Raw genomic sequence first — 18947 nt, 5'->3', positions numbered from 1 at the left:
ATCCAGGAGGGTTTCCTTGATGGATCGGTTCTCCTCGGAGAGACGGGCGGTGTCATTGCCCAGAATCTTGACGGTCTCTCTGAGGGCCTGGTTCTCCGCTGCGAGCTCCCGCACCTGCTGCTGGCTGAATTCCAGAGACTCTCGCAGACCTTGGAATTCCTTATGGAGGATCTCCAGCAAATTGAGGCGGCCATCAAAGCTGGAGAGCTTTTTGTCAATCGAATCCAGGATATCGCCCATTCCGCTGCCTGGAGAGGACACAGCCCCGGGAGAGTCCTCAGGCCGTTCACGCTTGGCGGAGGGGGTGGTGGTGGCGGTTCTGGGCTTCACCATGTTGCAGGTATTAAAACACTCGTCAATGAAATTCTCCAGGTCCTCCAGGCTGACAGAAGCTTAATACTCTTAACAGGTTATGTTAGTTAGCAGGAACTATTTTAATATGGCGGAAAAATGAAACAAGATCGAAAATGTTTGTTCAAATGCTTACGCGCCGCCAAGTCGACTCACCACACTCGTCTCGCTGGGTCTCGCGATACTACAGCATCACCTCTGCTCCCACACCACTCTCCACCCGTCCGACACAGGTTTTTTATATTTTGGCTTAAAAGGTCATAATTAAATAATTAAAAGACTACTGGGAACACTAGATTAAAAGATGAGCGGAGTGGGTCTTTAAGGATTTTAAAAGTTCCAGCATTAAATATCAAATAACTACATAGAAAACAACAGAAACAGCATTACAGCACTCGTCCCACTATGGCTTCTTTGACCTGAGATTAGTTGATGTTTAGTTGATCTTATCTGTTGATTTATTCTATTAGTTTAAGTATATTATTTTATGTATTTAATTTCATTTTATGCATTTACTCTTATTCTCAATTTTATGTTATTATATGTATTAGCTCGGTGTTTCTTGTGGGGATCTTTTCTACCAACGATTGCCAGCTTGGTTGGTGGTTGCTGCCACGGTTGTTGTCCTTGTTGGGGCAGCTGAAGTTTAAACTCTGCAGCCTCACGGCTGGGAAGTGGACCCCTATGCTGTCCCGGTCTGGGTGGGCTGAGTCACTGTGGCGATGTTCCTACGGCCGAGCTGCTCCTGGTGTGAAGAGATTCCCAAATCCTGTTTCCTCAACCCAGAGCCAAGAAGTCACTTTTATCAGTATTCATTCTGTCATTCATAGGTCGTAAATTTTAACGGAGGAGAGTGGGAAGGTTGAAGGGTGGGGTGGTTTTTATTGTAATATTGTGTGTTTTTTATTTATTTTTTGTTCTAAATGTGAAAGCGCTTCGAGTTGCGCAATGTACGAGAAGTGCTTTTTTTAATTATAGAAAAGTTTGATTTGATTTGATTAACCTTACACCAAAAACTAACTTTACCTCCACCTAGTGTTACCATGTTTCCTTATCCCTCTTAACCCTTGTGCTATCTTAAATGACCCGGTCGTTACATTGACCTGTTATCCATACCATGACAAAGGTGGATAAAGGTGGAAAGATTTCATGTAATCCATGGACACCAGTGAAGATCACAAATCATCGAAGAAAAAAGGTTCAGAGCACTGTCTAGTGGGTCTAGATGACCCAACTGCCTAGGATAGCACAAGGGTTAATCTGACAACATGTAACACCTAAACTGTGAAAAATGATCCGTCTGTGGACCAACAAGCTGCCGCATGTGTTGTATTTGGGATCTGGGCGTGTCTTCGTGTAGAAAATGAAATGTTCTGCAAGATGGACTCTTCAACCAGGAGCTGCAGCCGCCTGTTTTTCACCACATCCCAGTTCTCTGTGTGCTGCGTGAAGAGAAACCTGACAATACACAATTACACCCACACCAACAAACAAGGCCAGCATTGAATCTTTTCTACTCGGGGAGTTGAGAGAAACAGAGCTGTAAATGCACAGTCGTAAATGGACATGCAGTCAGTTACACAGATGACATCCTGTTTTACTGCTGAGGAAATGTGCAAAAATGATGCACATCATAATAATCTGCAAGCTGATAATGAAGTGGAAATGAAGGGGTTTTATACACTGCTTCTCACAGAAGAAGACGGGCATTCCTGCGCTGCTGAGAGCTTCTCTGACGGAAATTGAATCTTGGTCTGTCGCGCTGAAAAAGATGCCCAGCATTCCCTTTTATTCATTGTGCTTTGTTGTTCTGTCATTCAGTCTTTAATCTCTCAAGCCTCTCAGAAAATCTTTCTCTGCTCTTCTGTATTTCTTCTGCTCTCAAGTGAACATAAAGGGAAGAAATGAATGGTCACCTAAACTGCATCCTTCCCTCTGGACAAAGCAGCGGGTGGCTGGAGAGAAGCTGCTGTTCATTTACCACTTTAGAAAGCAGCTTCCATGGAGTCAGAGTGAAATTAAATATATGCAGTATAAAGAAAAATCTAAACTTTATGTCAAAAAGACACTAGTGAGTTCTTTTACATGGGGTCAAATCATGGACGGTTTAAAGTGAAAGAAAAGCCAAGTTGTGAATTTGTAAGTGAAAATTTGAACATTTTAAACTCAAAAGTATAAATTGTAAACTTGAAGGAAATGTAGAAAATTGACAAAGAAACTGTAAATTTGGGAAAAAATATTTAAAACGTTGAAAATTCAAATAAATATTTTGTAAATAGGACACTTGAATTAAAAAAAAATAGGGTGATGACACAGGCGGCACCAATAACAAATGCTGTTCAGAAGTAAAGATTATGTCACCATAACCTCCATCACCCAATGTCAATCAAGTTCCTGTAGCTACATAAATTAATAAAAAAGTCTGACGTAAAACTGCAATTTGAGGACTGAAAGGGAAGAGGCAGAGAAAAGCAAAAACAAAAATTGAAAATGCAAAACAGCAAAAGTTCCCAAAACAACCACAATTTTGGGTATCAGTTTTAGTTTTTTTCAAGCCTTCCTTAAGCCTTTCAGAGTAAACTATATTCATATATATATATATTACTTTTGGCACACAAACGAACAAATTTTTTATTAGCAAAATATTAGCTATTTTTACTGGGGGCGGAGCTAGAAGCACAGACTCTTCCTGGAAGGGGCGATTCCTCACTTTCATAATTATAAATGGGAGAACCCATTTTGATGGATTGGTAGGGGCTGTTTCTCAGAGATCAGGTTTTTAGAGAAATCCTCAGAAATGTGTGAATGGATCAAAATACCACTTTGGGGTTGTTTTTCGTGAGGAAAGAACATTGTATTACACTTGAAATTTAATTTTAGCATGATATAGACCCTTTAACTTTAAGTTTCAAATTTACTTTTTAACTTCAAATTGTCTATTTATATTTAGTTTAAACGGACAATTTCTTTTTTCAAATTTTCAACATTTCAGTTAAGTTCACGATATGTACTTTCGAGTTTAAAACTGTTATTTTTTCAGTTTAATTAGCATCTAGTTTTTCATTTACTTTAAGCTGAGCCTGATTTAACCCCATAAAATGAACCTGCAAAGCAGTACACACCCCACAGATTGCAAGGTGTGCAGATGAACACAAACTCGAAGGCCTGAGTGCTATAAATAGAAGAAAACTCCACATGCATCCATGAGGTGTGACATATATGCTTCCATGGAATGGTGTGTGAGATGGGCTCGGCCTCCATTTTTGCAGAGTGTTGATCGGTGGTGACTGTATGGCTGAGCAGCAGCCATGACTCAGTCAGATACGGTATGCTCTAGCTCACACAGCCGCCTCCAGCAGCTCTTGTCCAGTTTCAGAAAAACAAAAGTTCGGATGAATTCAAGTAAAAAATATCACAGCCTGAGGTCGTTTCATGTTTCAATAAAACACATAAAACAGTTCTGGACGAATCCTTGCCCCAAGTCCTGGACCTCACTTGTCTTGAGTGAAGCTCTGCAGGCAGTGGTTGGTATTTGCCACCACAAAAACGCTGCAGCACACCACAATGGAAGCAAAGCCTCAACCCCTGAAGGATTTTTTTTTTTACTAAAGTAATTAATCACTTTCTGTTTTTCCAATTATTTATCATCGATGGACACAAGCAAACAGTCAGAGGCACCTGATAAAACTGAGAAGAATGACAGATGTGATGTCTGGACTAAAATGACTGCATTATTAATGGAGCTGCTGCAAGCAGTGGGTGCGACCAAACCATCCCACTGTAGGAAAGCACTTACATAAGGATGCCTCACAGGCCTGATATCAAGCAGGAAAAGCCCAATTATAGTAACAAGGCACATCTGCCTTTTTTTAGCTGACATACTTCACTAAAGAATCAATCCTACCGGGACAGATATAATTATCACTCAATGACGACGTCGACCAAACACCAGACACTGCCGGAGATAAAAAGACAGCTTTAAAAAAAAAAAACACTTTACAGGTGGAAACCCCAAATATGACTTTCATTTTATATTAGAAAAATTTAGTTTCAACAAAGCATGAAGTCAAGACACTAAAGAATCTACCAGGGTAATTTAAAAAACTGTGAAAATTACCTTGAGTGTGTCTGTGACTGTGGTTTTAGCTCCAGGCACACACCAAGGTCAGGTCTTATACATTTTAGATAGAAATTAAAGTACTGTGTGTGCCACTTATGTGAAATATCAGTGGGTTTATCAATCCTCCCCCTTCAGCAAGCCTCTATTAAAAGCACAGTCCCTTTTAGCTTCTGTGAAACGTGTTCATTTGAAAACACTTTCAGGAAATGAGCATGAATCCCAGCACAGGAAGACAGGTGCCCAGTGACGGCACCTCCTAGTAGCATCCTGTGACGACCTTGAAGGGTGGAGTGACGCCGTCTGCTTGTTTAAGTAATGAGTGCTCCGCTGGTCGCTCCGTCAGAGCACAGCTCCACAGCACAGCGACAGGAACACCGTGGGACTGGCACGGCTATCACAAGCAGCTGGCCAAACTCTGCCTCTTCTGCTTCTCAAGCAACACCCTGCATAATCCAATCCAGCCTAATCCAGCCTGGATTAGGAAAGACTAGATTCATCTACCTAATTGATTAATCGATTGATATTCCTAACTGGATCAATCTGTCTGAGGCAAGTTGGTAATTGCGTCAAATCATGTCAACCTATCCATTATGAAAAGTGTTTCAAAATGAAAATAAATGTAATATATTGATGTTGGAAAATATCATTTGGATGAGGCGCAGAAGGTTTTTTATTTTACTATGACGTAAAAACCACTAAGTGCATCACACACATGTGATGACGTCAGCAAACACGGATCAGTCCATCATTCCCGCCCAATTAGTGGAAAGACTTTGAATTTTGCAAAGCCATGTGACCATCCAGTGTGCTAGAATGTTCTAAGAATTTTCTCTTTGGATTCTTGGGATATGGAAAAAAACAGTGGGCTGAATTCTTGTTTACTTGTTTGTTTGGACACATATTTCATTTACACTTGAAAATCTTGAAGAAATCCAAGAATCTGGAAAACTTCACTGTTCAGTAGCAGGAATTTCTCTCTGAGTCTCACTGGTGGTAGTTTGGATAAAGATGTTCTGGATCCATTTTAGGTCAGTGAATCGCATCCAATCGGATCGTTCAACATGAATCAAACCATGAATAGTGTCAGCAACCACAAATTATGATATGAATGGAGTCGCTGGTAAAAACGAATTGTGCAGCTTCCTGTGAGGCGGACAAGTCCAGCTTCACCATAGGCTGTACCTTGTGTCTGCAGTGAGACAACTACAGGAACTACACTGATACTGACTCTTTATTTTAGAGTCAATGAGGCTTTTTTCTGATCATACAGTAAGTTTAGGTGGAATATTGTTTTCTGAGAAAGAAACTTTAGTGAAACAGTGAGGGGAAGAGGAACAAAGGTAGGAAAATGATCCGAGTCCAAGGAAAGAAAGGGGAGCGGATGGCGATAGAGGCAGACAGGCGGAGAGTGTTTAAGTGTCCTTGACATTTGTCTCTGGGCCTCGTGCCGGCTCTTGTCAGTAAGTGATTTATCTGGGCCACTACTGCACCCCCCACACATACACACTGAGGTAAGCAGAAAAATCTATTTTACATCTCTCCCTCTAGGACCAATCTGTAAACTAAAATCAAGCAATGCTTGAGCTCAACACACCTGTTGGCAGCTCTGAATCTGTTCTTTTGTCTAATAACTCCAAACTGAAACAAGTTTTATGATATTTTGTGTCGCGCAAATCTCTTTCCAGAAGGGTTTCCTGAAACCTTTTTCCTTAAACGAATGCATTAAAAGGCAGATTTGTTGGACTGAGGACTTTGGCCTACAGCACAGAGAAGACAGGTGAAAGCATTCAAAGAAAAATGAATGTTGGCCACAAACAGACATGCAGCAGCAGCAGCAGTGAGAGGGTTATGACAGCTCGGGGAAATGTTCTCACCTGGTTCTCCTCATGAGTGACCCTCATCTGTTCTTTAAGGATGGATGTACGAGCAGCTTCTTCTTTCCTCATTATCCTTTCCTTTTTCAGCTCCGGACTCCAGAAACTCTTGATGCTGTTCGTAGAGGATCCCAACTTACTGTCTTTCAAGTCGAGCTCTCGACGCAGCATCTCATTCTCCCTCTGCATCTCCCTGAACTGGGCCTGCATCTCCAGCAGCTCCCCCCCACTTCCCCGCACCGCCTGCCTCAGCAGGGCGGAGGGCACCCCCTGGTGGTGATGGTGGTGCAGCATGGAGATAGAGCCCAGGTCACTGTGAGACAGCAGGTCAGCATGAGGCAGCCCCACTGAAGCAATATTGGGACTGCTGCCCATGGCTGTAACTCGGCCCCCGTACATGGCTCGGTTAGTGGCCCGACCCAGAGTCATAGTGCCTCTTGGGTAGGTGGCAGTGGAGCCCACACCTTCATGGTCGCTCAGGTACATGGGCCCTGAAGTGGCATAGGCAGCATTGAGGGACTGGATGTTCTCCATGGAGAGCGTCTTTCCCCCCGCACCACCCCCGCTCCCACTGTGTGCCCTTCGATGGCCAAGCCTGGGGGACCGTGGCAGGCGCGGGGACCGTACGGGGCTGCTCTCTACATGGCCAACAGCTCTGGAACTGCTGTACATGTCCTGCGATTCAGCGGTGCAGCCGCCAAAGAGTCCTTAGGAGGGGCGTGTCCGAATGAGACTGCTCCGCCTCGCGGAACCACTTACTTCATCTCTGAAGAGGTGGAGCACATCAAAGTCAGATCTGGAGAAAGAGAGCAGCATCGGTTAGGTTCATGACTTTCTGCAATGTCTAAAATGACAATGCTACAGATCCACACTGCTAACAAAACCGCACAACAAATGCAGATATTGAATTTATTAACCCCTAAACATCTTATTTTTTCTAGCTATAAAAAAATCATATGTTTTTGCTTCCAAATAGATGCTAAGTTAAGAAAGTTTTGGAGCAGAAGTGGTTTGATGCAAATGTGCATCAATAGGCATAAAGGGGTTAAACTCTCATTTCAATTAATAAAAAGAATTTCCCAGCATCCCCGCTGGCCTTTTCTTATCTACAGTGAATCCCAATAAAGCTTAAGTTACATGCAGAAAACACATTAACAACACAGCAGCATATCTGACCAGGAACACTTCTCTTTCTGACAAAACATCATCACAGGAGGGCTACAAAGTGCCTAAAATGATTAGAAACCATTTCTTTAAAAAATAAATAGTCTGAGTTTTAAACAAGGCAGTGCCATGTTTTATCATTTTTGATAATTATTCTTTTTTCCCCCATTATACAGTTTTAAAAATAACTCCCATCCTTCTAAAATAGAAAATCTAGTAATAAAATCTTAATGGTGCAATAATGGGCCTAAATGAATTCAAAGATATATTACACTTCATGATTTATTTATATCCTGTGTTGTTAAGAGGGCATGGTGATATTTTTAGTTAAAAACATAGAGGTCTTTTTTTAAGATAATAAGATAAAGACACTAACAGGTGTTGAAAATTTCACATAGGATTTAGTCATTAATGTTAAAAAACATAATTAAAAAAAGGTTTTATCATCTTTTCCTGTTCTCCTGACTCTTCCGATTTGGTTTCCATGGTGATTCGATCTGTGTTAACTCAGATACATCACCTCAGTCACCTGACAAAATGATAAAATAAGTTTACAAAGGGTCTGTAAAATAGAAAAGTGTGACTTGTGGCAGGCCTGAGGGATATAAAGTTAAGTCGAGCCCGATAAAATGGGTGGATTTTAGCAACTCTCAGTCATCATATGAGAGGGAACACCTGAGGCCTAACGCAATATGTGAAGAACCACATGTCTAAAAATGGCCTCTTAAAGCTCAAATATTAAAGAGCAGAAGATATGTCCTCATGGTCAGTGGAAAGCAACCTTCCCTTAGTAACAAACACACGTTTCTGCTTGCAGAACTGCAAAATCTAAACCACTGCTGGTAAATACTTTGTCATCTTCTTTCAATGGATCTGTGATGACCTGTGGGTGTAATTTTTAGGAGGAAAACAGCTTTTAGCTGAGGGCCATGCAGACAAAATACCATAATCTTCAACTAAATCCGCTCTTCTCACTGTACGCCCTGATGAGCCTCAGAAACGTTTGATTTTTGAGGACACTCTTGGTCTTGATAAATCAAGTCAGTGGCTCACAGTGAGGAGATACAGACCCGGTGATGCATGTTTGAGTCAGTGTTTGTCAGCTTTTGTCCATGTCACGGCCGCTGAAACTGACTCAGTCAGTGACTCTCTGGTACATTTTTATTCTCAAAGTTGTCTTTTTCGGCAGCAAAAGCATACGACAAAAACCTGCAACGAAGCTTCATTTTCTGGGCTCTTCTTGTCCTGTGCAGGATTTTAGTGGAAGAATATAAGAAATTAAGTGGAGCTGCAACGAGCAGCATTCCCATCGGGAATAGGGTTGCTCTTTCTTGTGATCTACCATTATGATAACATTATTAGAATGAGCTTTTGAAATTTCGTAATCAAAAGGCACACGATGATCCAGGTGTTGCGCAATCGAGGCTGTGCGCCGTGCTCCGTTCCGCCTCGCAGCCTGAGCCCACTACCCCTCCCCTTTCCTTCTCAAAGACTGGAGCGAGCAGCTGCAGGGACGGCAATTCCCAGGTTTTAGGCTGTTACAAACTCTGTCATGTAACTTATCATGGGAAACCAATAGAGGCGCAGATTTTTTTTCCAACCACTGAGCCGCTGCTGCCACCGCGCGCCCCACTATTTGAGAAGCACTGATCTAAAGCGTGTGAGGTTTCCACAGTTTAGCATGGTTTTCTTAGTGATGTTTTTGGTCATGTTTTGAGTCGTCTCTTCAGGTTTATGGTGATAATCATCCACAGCTGTTTTTGTTTCTGTGAATTGACCTCAGACTATAAACGGTAAATGGCGTATACTTCAATAGCACGTTTCTACCTTCCTCGAAGGCCCAAGGCGCTTTACATTCACAGTCCCATTCACTCATTCACACACAGATGGTGGCTCCGCTGCCGAACACTGGCGCCAAACTTCCAGCAGAAGGGGTGCCCTGGCGGGAATTGAACCTGCCATCTTCCAACTGCTTTGACTGCTCTACCACAGCACCACGGCCGTCGGTTTCTGGTAATTGTCCTCAGACTACAGAAGTTTCTGATTTTTCAGCTTGTCATTGTCAGGTCATCTGCTCTGCATTGTCACTTTTTTGTTTATCTGTGGGTTTTGTCATGATCATAAGACTTAATATTTGAGCTAACCATGTAGTCACAGGACCCCACTTAAGCAGAATTAACTACTGTGGTAATATAACCCAAATTGTGATGTCCCAGCATGTGGACAACAGTTCTGAAGAGGTTACATGGTTAGGTTTATCCCAACAGCCACATCTCCTGCATGTTGGCTCCTACAGCACCAGTTCCTGACAATACGTGACTAAAAGCAAGGATTGGGCAATCCTTTTGCTTTTCTAGCTTTGCAAATTTAATGGATTTGTTATGAATTGAAAGAGAAAAAAATCTCATTTGATCTTTAAATTGTGAAAAACAAATGTGCAGTAAAAGAAGTATTTCTTCACATGTATGCTCTCTTTTTTTATGCTCTGTTGGACAGTCGTGCAATCCATGTCAATACGTAGTATGTAAATACATGAGACGAATATATTTGAATTTTAACTTGTATGTTTTAAGTTGTTCTCTTATTTTGGTGACAACCTTTCTTAGTTTCTCAACAATAAACTCCAGCATCCCATATCCAACCAATTGAGCGAAGGTGACTTTTAAAACAGACTCAAGATGATGACACTCTGATGTGTCATTAAACCATTTTCAAAACTGAACATTAATGATTGTCTTGTTTAACATGAAACACATTCTCTCAAAGATCCTGAAAATTCACTGTTGTTTCACATAGTTCTATTGTTTTCCCTTAAGTTCTGCTGAAAATGAAAAACAAACAACAACAAAATAACGGAACAGATATTAGATCTGCATCAAGTACAGCAGATAACGTAGAGTGATGGAAATGCAATAGGAGAAAATGCCACATTTGTATTAACTTCAAACAGAAATAGGGGAGGACAAGTGCACGGTTACCTCATTTCTGTTCTGCAGTTCAAATTTCAAAAGTTCTATTTAATTGCAAACATGTTTAGTATAATTCTGATCCATCCTCACAGCTTTTTCCTTTTCTTTTTTTGGCAAAATTTAAAAAGAAGAAGAAGAAAAAAAGCAAAGCATGTCTGAAAATGTGCTAACCCACAGGTTCAGTCAATGAGGAGACTGACCGGTTTCTAATGATGATATTTAGAGAGCAGACAGGGCTGATGTTAATGTGGCTTAAATCAAACTGCTGAAGAAGACGAGTCCAAATGATGTGACGCCGAAGCTGTGTCCTTTTGAGGTCACGCTGATGGCGGAGAGCACAGGACAGGAAACCCGGCGTGAGAGTGGGCTGACAATAGCTGCTGTGCGGCCGCTTGCAGAGCTGCGTGGAAGAGCGCAACACATGCGTCCTCCTCATCAGGTATTCTACTACAGAGCCTGGCGCCTGCCAGCCCTCACCGGCTGCACACAGCGCTGGATTGGATCAGATCAAATTGGTGGTCCGATCACTATTTGGAATAAAATGACGCTCCTGCTTTCAAACCGAAACATGTTCTTTTGACATTTTTTTCGAATGTTGTAGGATAAAATATAAATATCTATGTCTTCCGGCTTTACGTTTTATTAGATTTGAAGAGATAGGAGGGTAACACAGCGAACAATTGACAGCTCTCTGGGCCTACATCTCCGACGGCTCCAGCATGGTGCCCGTCCAGCAATACGAGTCCGAACCGCGGAGAGGAAGCATGATTTGGAAACCTTTATTTTGAAATACGGCGCTATAGGGGGTCAACATGGCTTTAAACGCATCTTCTGTCATTTTAAGTGGGCACTGACAGGCTGTCTCAAAGCAATCAGCGACCATGAAATGTGTTTTTTTACGCACGTACTAGACCGTGCCGTGTCGCTCCCACACGAGGCGCAAAAAAGCGAACATTTCATTTCAGAATGACAAGCAGGGAGAACAAAAGCAAAGAAGTACCTCTGTCGATGTAAATTCCTCCTCTTCGCTGCTCTAGACGGTATCTTGTCGCCTCCATTCCCCCAGCAGCTTCTCCCAGCATCCTGCGCTGTCATTGGGCAGCGGGCGCGCTCTCTCTCCTCCTCCACACACCAGGGCGCAGCATCATCACCACTACTGCAAGTGGCAGCTGGCGGGAGGGGGTGGGCGGCGCGCACGCAGTCGGCCGGGGCACCCACTCTCACGTCATTTTGGTGCTGAATGGCTTTAATTGGTCACGTTGAGAGACGCTGGAGTCATTTCTGAACATGTTAATCCCGCATTTCATACCGTCCAGCATGGCCGCAGTGTGTGCCATGTATTAAAGTCCCACTCCGTTCACCTTTTGGTCCACTTTAAAAGCCTCCCCTGTGGTATTTTAATTATGATTATGTCACTATTAGCCAAAATCAAAATGCCTGAGTTATTGACAGTAAGCTTGGTCACACTGCCCTTCATCTACAAGATAGCTTACCTCACAACCTCAACCCTACATTAAGGTGTCTTTATTTACCATCATCATCTTTGTTTACACTCTCTTAGCCCCTTAAAAACCCACCCTAACATATTCAGTGAAACAAAAATAGCGAGCAACAACAGATTGTGCAGTTTTGAGTCAGATGCCAGTTTAGAAAACGAAGACGTACATGGATCTATTTGTCTGCAAGCAGAATGCATCAGAATGGAGAGGAGCAGGGAGCTCGTGGTTTGCCATAGTAACGTTTACGTCACACTTAGAAACTTTTTCAAAAGGCATTTTTTCATCTGCTCCTGATTCACAACAATTTGAATCCAAAAAATACTCAATGGAATTTCAAGCTTAAATTTCTTTGTGTCCTCCATGAGAAAAATGCCACAAGAACACGTTAACCCTTGTGCTATCCTAGGCACTTTAACATTGGAAGTTGGGTCATCTAGACCCACATGCGCTGAACCTTTTCTCTGCAATGATTTGTGATCTTCACTGGTGTCCATGGATAACATGAAATCTTTCCACCTTTATCCACCTTTGTCATGGTAGGGAGAACACGTCAATGTAAGGGTGGGGTCATAGGATAGCACAAGGGTTAAAAACACCCAAAACACTATTTTCATTGTTGGTCTTTAAAGATAAACTATAGTAAAACATTACGGATAGCTGCATTTGTAATGTTTCACAGTCCCTTTTAGTTGATGCAGCCATTTATCAGAATTGTTTTTAACTATGACTGAACACTATCTTTATGCTAATGATGTTCCGTCATGTTTATGTTTATTCCAAAACGTAGGGAGACATGCTAGGGGGGGGGGGGGGGGGGGGGGGGTAGTGGGATTTTTTTTGTGCTCTGATTTAGCCTGTCTGTTGGAGGTGACTAGAATAGTGCCATATCATGTGGGGGTTTGTTAAAGCAGATTCAGTTGTTTATCTTGATTGTATGCTTTATTATCACAGTAGCAGTGATTTTTCACTCAACATTTGTTAATAGAAATTTGGTCAGAATTGTGATATTTGGAAATATTTTCCAGTTCTGTGGCAAGTATTTGTAAAAGATCCACTTTGATGAAAAGGGTGTTGTTTATAAATATGTTCTCAGGCTATTTTTCTGATGATGGAGGACATATCTAAAGGAAATGTCATGGCTAGCAGGCTAAGGCAGACTCAAGTGCTGGAACCCGGAAGGACACAAGGCAAGCAGAGAGGTAAGTGTAACTGGTTTTAATGTGGTAGCGGGGATGAAGCTGAGTCCCAGGTTTCCTGTGGTAGGCAATGGAGGTGGTTGGAGGGTCTTGGCGGCGTCAACCGTTGAATCCAAGGTGGATATCCAGAGGAGCGACAGGAACGTGAACGGCGAGACATGAGCAGCCACCAGAAGGGTCCAAACGGAGATGTAATCCTGAGACGAGCAGGGAACGAGGCAAACATGAAACAAGAATTATACGTGGCCAGGAGATGCACCGTGGAAGTACAACGAACTGGCGTTGATTGCAGGTCCGTGGTCTCCTTAAGAGCCTGCGGCCAGACGAGGATGAGGAGGTGCAGCTGGAGGCATCAGGTGTAGCTGATGAGGAGGAGGAGTCAGCCGGGGGCACCGTGACAGAAAATTAAGCTTAAAATGTCATTTCTGAGTATTTCTTTAAATCACTGTGAAACAGAAGCAGATTTTTAAAAATGGCTTTTGAAAAAGAGTGTATTTGGGAAGAAGAAAAAACGCTGGGTGGGGCAAAAGCTCCCTGCTCTGAGCTATCAGCAAGAAACAGGGGAAGGGGGGCGGGCTTGCTCTGAGCCAACAGTTCCGCAACAGTCCCATAACTCAGAGGTGAATTTCTAATAAACTACTGCTGCTCTGCAGAAACTATGTTCCAGAAAACATTACAGGTTTTTGGATTTAGCCTTAAAACGGCATCATCATGATTAAGAGACTGCTTTGAAAATAAATCAAAAGATGATTGGAGTAGGACTTTAAGCCAGTTTTAATGGCTACAGTTATAGCTTAGCAGTTGCTGTTTTGTGACATTTTATGTCTAATTGTAAGCTTGTTTGCTCTACTTTGTTGCCTTTTTTATATTCAGAGTTCAATCCGGAGTTTCTTGACAGCAAAGTGACTTGCAATTGGTTATCTGTCACAAGAACAGGCCAACAGCTGGATCCAACTGAAGCAGGTTTATTAGCACAGCTAAGTCTACAAAGCTGAATCAGGGTCAGACAGGTAGAGGTCGATAACGAGTATGAGAGCAATAGAGAAACAAATAGAGTAGTCAGTATCCAGGCAAGATTCAGGAAAATCCACCTTCGGCGGGGAGAGGATCTCCACTACGTTTTCCGACCACAGTCAGAAACGTCATTGTAGGAGGTCCAACAGCTATTAGGTAACGGAGGTGACAGTGAGCATGTAGACAGAATGACGCGACCCCACCCATCTCCTTACACTCTCCTGTGTGGGAACACTTTGGATTTGTTTTGATGAAAGGAAAAGACAATTGGATAAGTTGAATGCTTCAACATTGTTACACGAAGATAGCGTGTACCACAGATAACACATCTAATCTGTTAACGCACTGAACGGCATCACCCGACTGTAAAATCGGGTCTATAAGAAAAAAAAGTGCAAGTAAAATTTTTTTTTTTTTTCAGGCCATTGTTAAGTATTCAAATGGTTGCATTTTTTATATAGCAGATCACCTACACAGAATTTATTTTCTGCCTTTTTTGTACCAAAAAAATACCCAAAATGTATCGAACCGAGCCCTATGAAATTCTGAGCCGAACCGAATTGAGATTTTAGTTTACCGTTACACCCACAGAAATTGTGCGCTGGGGTTCCTGGGAGATGAAGTGCACTCAGAACTCTGGAGGCAGATCCCACCGGTGGCCAGAGGGGGGGACAGAGTTCTGACTTCGGACATTATCAAAGCTGGATAAATTTTGTGTGACTGGATGCCCTGTTCAATGTTTTAAAAATGTCCATGAAAAACCTTTCAACAGATTATAAATGTCAAGAGAGGGTTAAGTGCAGTGATCACATGTTTCTGTGTACAGTAACTCCTGGAAAAGGCAAATCCCAGACTTCTTTTTGAGAAGCTCCTGCTTAGTGGTGACGTTGTGCAAATGTGAATGTGAAAAGGGAGCAGTTACTTATTTGGAAGCAAGGTGATAAACAATTTAGTGTTATATAATTATGCCAAAGAGAAAGCTATCCGTGGCCTTGACTAAAGACTAAAACTAGACGAGAGGTTGTGAGTGTTGGATACATGTTTTTAAGGAATTTGTTATAAACTTTGATGCAATAACTGAGACATAAACCTTTTTGTAGTAAAAGGATGATGCTACATGGGTGGACAAACTCGTGTGGATTTTGAATGATTAAGGAACTTGGTACATGAACCTGAGCTTCTAGCCTTCAACTTTTAATTGCATCTTTAAAATTGCAATGGATGCATGTGACATCTGGGTCATTGTTTCATTCTGTTACAACACAATGAAAGCAAGTTTGATCGGCCAGTGGCTTATTTTTGAAAAACACAAATAAACTAGAAAGCCTACTCAATTATTGAGTAGGAGGCTCTGGATCTTGTTTTTGCAATTACCGTATTTTTATGACCATAAGGCGGACTTAAAAGTGGTAAATTTTCTCCAAAACGTACAAAGCGCGCTATTGTGCAGTGCGCCTAATGTGTTCTTGTGTGACTTCAGTAAAGAGGACGTAGGAGAAGACAGCATGAGAACGGTACGGAGAGAAGTGAGGACGTGAAAGAAGACACCCCCCTGAATAGTACAAAAGTGCAGGTATGAGCATTATGCAGAACAACATCGTTTTGGAAACCCTGAAAATGCAAAGAAACACGCTTATGAAGAACAGTTTAAACTGCAAGCTATCAGCGGAGGAACAGGGGAATAGAGCAGCTGTGAGAGAATTCAAGATAAATGAATCCATGGTTCGCAAGTGGAGGAAGCTGGAAAACGAACTCCAACAAGACAAGAAGACATAGCTGAGTTTCCGTTGAAACAAGGCGAGGCGGCCCGAGTTGGAAGACCAACTGGAGCGATGGATTAACGATCAGAGAACATCTGGGGGAAGCGTCTCTACAGTCACCATTGGACTGAAGGCAGGAACGCTTGCAGAGGAAATAAAAAGTGAACATTTTCATGGAGGTCCGTCTTGGTGCTTTTGTTTTATGAAATGCTGTCATCTTTCCATCTGGGCAACGACTACGGTGGCGCTGCAACTTCCAGCAGATTACAGTGAAAAGCTGTCCATTTTCCTACTGCAGTGAAAAGATTGCAGACAAACAAATCCAGCCCAGCCACATTACCAATGTGGACGAGGTGCCGTTTACTCTTGACATCCTGGTGAGTCAAACTGTTGAATGGCGGACACAGTTTCACTAAGACTGAGAGGCGCCGGGCGAGTCATGCCACAGTTTGTGACTTGATTGTAGAAGCCTGGGCTAACGTGTCTGCTTGTACTGTTCTTTGAGCTTTAACAACATCATTCATGAGGAGCCGCACGGCAACAAGATGGACTCTGACAATGACAAAAGGGAACCTGGTGTGTTTGATAGAAATTTGATCTCGGCTGTTGATTTCAGATACAGAAGATGAGGACTTTGATGGATCTTTGGATGCTGATTGATGACTGAAAAAATAAAAAATAAATCACAACCAACTCAGTTTTGCTCCCGCTGCCTTTTTAAAACACACACTATCATGCATGTTTTACCGGTATGTGTTAACGTGCTCGCGCCCTAAAACCCGGTGTGCCTTTTGTGGGTGTTAAATACAGAAAACGCAGTCATAACTGAAACTGCACCCCATAACCCAGTGCGCCCGATGGTCGTGAAAACACGGTAGGTGTTTGAAAGTGTTTGTGTTTCACTCTGTTGGTGAGATTGTTGTGTACAGACTGTAATCGACTGGGATGAATCAATTTACAGTTAGCAAGAGAAGGGAGAGAATAGATCAGCTGTTGCTGCAAACATTAGAACATGGAAGAAATCTAAGTTCACTGACAATCTCCCTCCACCTGGGGCTCCATACAAGATCACACCTGGTAGTGGAAAAATGATCTTGTGAACGCAGAGAAAACAGCCCTGAACTACAGGAGGGAACTGGTCAATCACCTAAAGAGAGCTGGAACCACAGTAACAAAGGTTACTATAGTAACACACAAGTCACCATGGATTCGACCTGCAAAGCTCCAAAGATCCTGCTTAAGCCAGCACATGACTAGACTGGTCTAAAGTTCTCCAGAGGCCATCTGGATGATCCAGAGAAGGATCAGGAGAATTACATGTGATCAAATGAGACCAAAATGAAACTCTGAAGTAAATACTTCTTTGGAGGGGGAGGAATACTGAGTTGCATCCCCAAAACAATACTCCTTCCATCATTGAGAGCATTTAAGATGAAGTGTGGCTAGATCTTCCAGGATGAGAGAATGTTTTAGTCAATCTCTGGACCTCAATCCAACCGGGAATTGATGGAGGGAGTTGAAAGTCCCTGTTATCTAGTAACAGTCCCAAAACATCACAGCTCCTAAGAAGATCTGCATGGAGTAATGGACCAAAATAGCAACTAAAGTGTGTCCAAAAGACCTACAGAAAACCCTCGGTCAATGCAAACAAGGGTTTCATTATAAAGTTGAGGTACGTTTTTGTTATTGAACAAATATGAATTTCTTCATTGTACAAATGAATTCTCTAAGGACCTATATCATGCTTTCCTAAAGCCTTTCAGAGTAAACTATATCCATATCTATGTTAATATTACCTTTGGCACACTAAAAAACACATTTTTAAATGAAATATGACTTGTTTTTGCACCTCAGTTTCCAAGTAAGACAACTAAATCTCTCAGGCCCCGACCTTCACTCTTTGCATGTACCGCCCATTCCATGACGTTCAGAGTCGGCCTCTGCAGCGTGACTGCATCAAGATGGATGAAGAAATTGTGGATTTAAAATGAAAGCATTTAGCCGATCACCGCTAGCTCCACGGAGAAAGTGGGTGTGTGTGTTAGCCTGGAGGCGGGGCTAGCAGTGCAGACTCTTCCTGGAAAGGGGCGGTTCCTTACTTATCTTTGTCACAATGTGAGGATCCGCTGGTTTTCATGGATTGGGAGGGTCTGGTTCTCAGAGAGCAGGTTTTTAGAGAAATACTCAGAAACGTGTGAAATGAGAAAAAAGCAACTTTTTGTGAAGAATTAATACACTTAAAAGATTTTTTTAAAGTTGATTTTGCATGATAAAGGCCTTAAAAAAAAACATACAATGTGATTGTATCCAAAACATTCTGTCTCTTACAGTTGAAGTGTATTGACAATGGACATTACAAACCAAACTCAGCTTTTTAAGTTGAAAACTAATAGAATTGTTAAATGACAAAATTAGTGTAGTTTAGTTTCACAGCCAGCATCATCTTAAGAGGCTGAACACAAAACAACCTTTGATATGTTCAAAATGACCAATGCTGTCATACTCACACAGGTACATGTATTTATTGATATGCTGAACCTTCAAACTAGTTATAACCTATTTTACCCCAGCTGGGTTCAATAACAGCAAAGTGAAAGAACACATTTTTATCCAGAACATATTTGAGTTCAATCAGGACATTTAGCAAGTGTGATGTGACAGTGGAAAGAATGGATGTACCTCAAACAGGAAAAAAGGTTCATGCTCAGAAGTGGTGTCTTCTAACTCAACTACTTTGGTTTGACCCTTGTGCTATCCAAGGCACTTTAACATTGGGAGTGGGGTCATCTGGACCCCACAAGACAATGATTTGTGATTCAATGATTTGTGATCTTCACTGGTGTCCATGGATTACATGAAATCCTCTCCACCTATGTCATGGTATGGACTACACGTCAATGTAAGGGTGGGGTCATCTGGACTCCATAAGATAGCACACGGGTTAAAGAGGGCAGAAATTGGAAAAAAATAGTACACAGAGAGAAAAAGTGCAAAGCAAGA

General features: G+C 42.1%; 1 protein-coding gene across 8 annotated transcripts in view; it reads right to left on the bottom strand.

Moving 5' to 3' along the window:
- erc2 (ELKS/RAB6-interacting/CAST family member 2) overlaps positions 1-11585 on the bottom strand; it is a 57311-nt gene extending 45726 nt beyond the window's left edge. For all 8 annotated transcript variants that reach the window (XM_023954770.1, XM_023954771.1, XM_023954769.1 and 5 more), the window contains exons 1-2: positions 11479-11585; positions 6346-7141 (exon numbers count right to left, since the gene is read on the bottom strand). In XM_023954770.1, coding sequence (XP_023810538.1) covers positions 6346-7017 — 672 coding nt within the window. In that variant the 5' untranslated portion in view covers positions 7018-7141; positions 11479-11585. The remainder of the gene's footprint in view (positions 1-6345; positions 7142-11478) is intronic.
- Positions 11586-18947: the final 7362 nt, after the last annotated feature.

Source organism: Oryzias latipes, chromosome 5 (genome assembly GCF_002234675.1).
Source record: "Oryzias latipes chromosome 5, ASM223467v1".
Taxonomy (NCBI): domain Eukaryota; kingdom Metazoa; phylum Chordata; class Actinopteri; order Beloniformes; family Adrianichthyidae; genus Oryzias; species Oryzias latipes.
The sequence above is the reverse complement of the archived record's forward strand: the minus strand, read 5'-3'. Positions and strand labels throughout refer to the sequence as shown.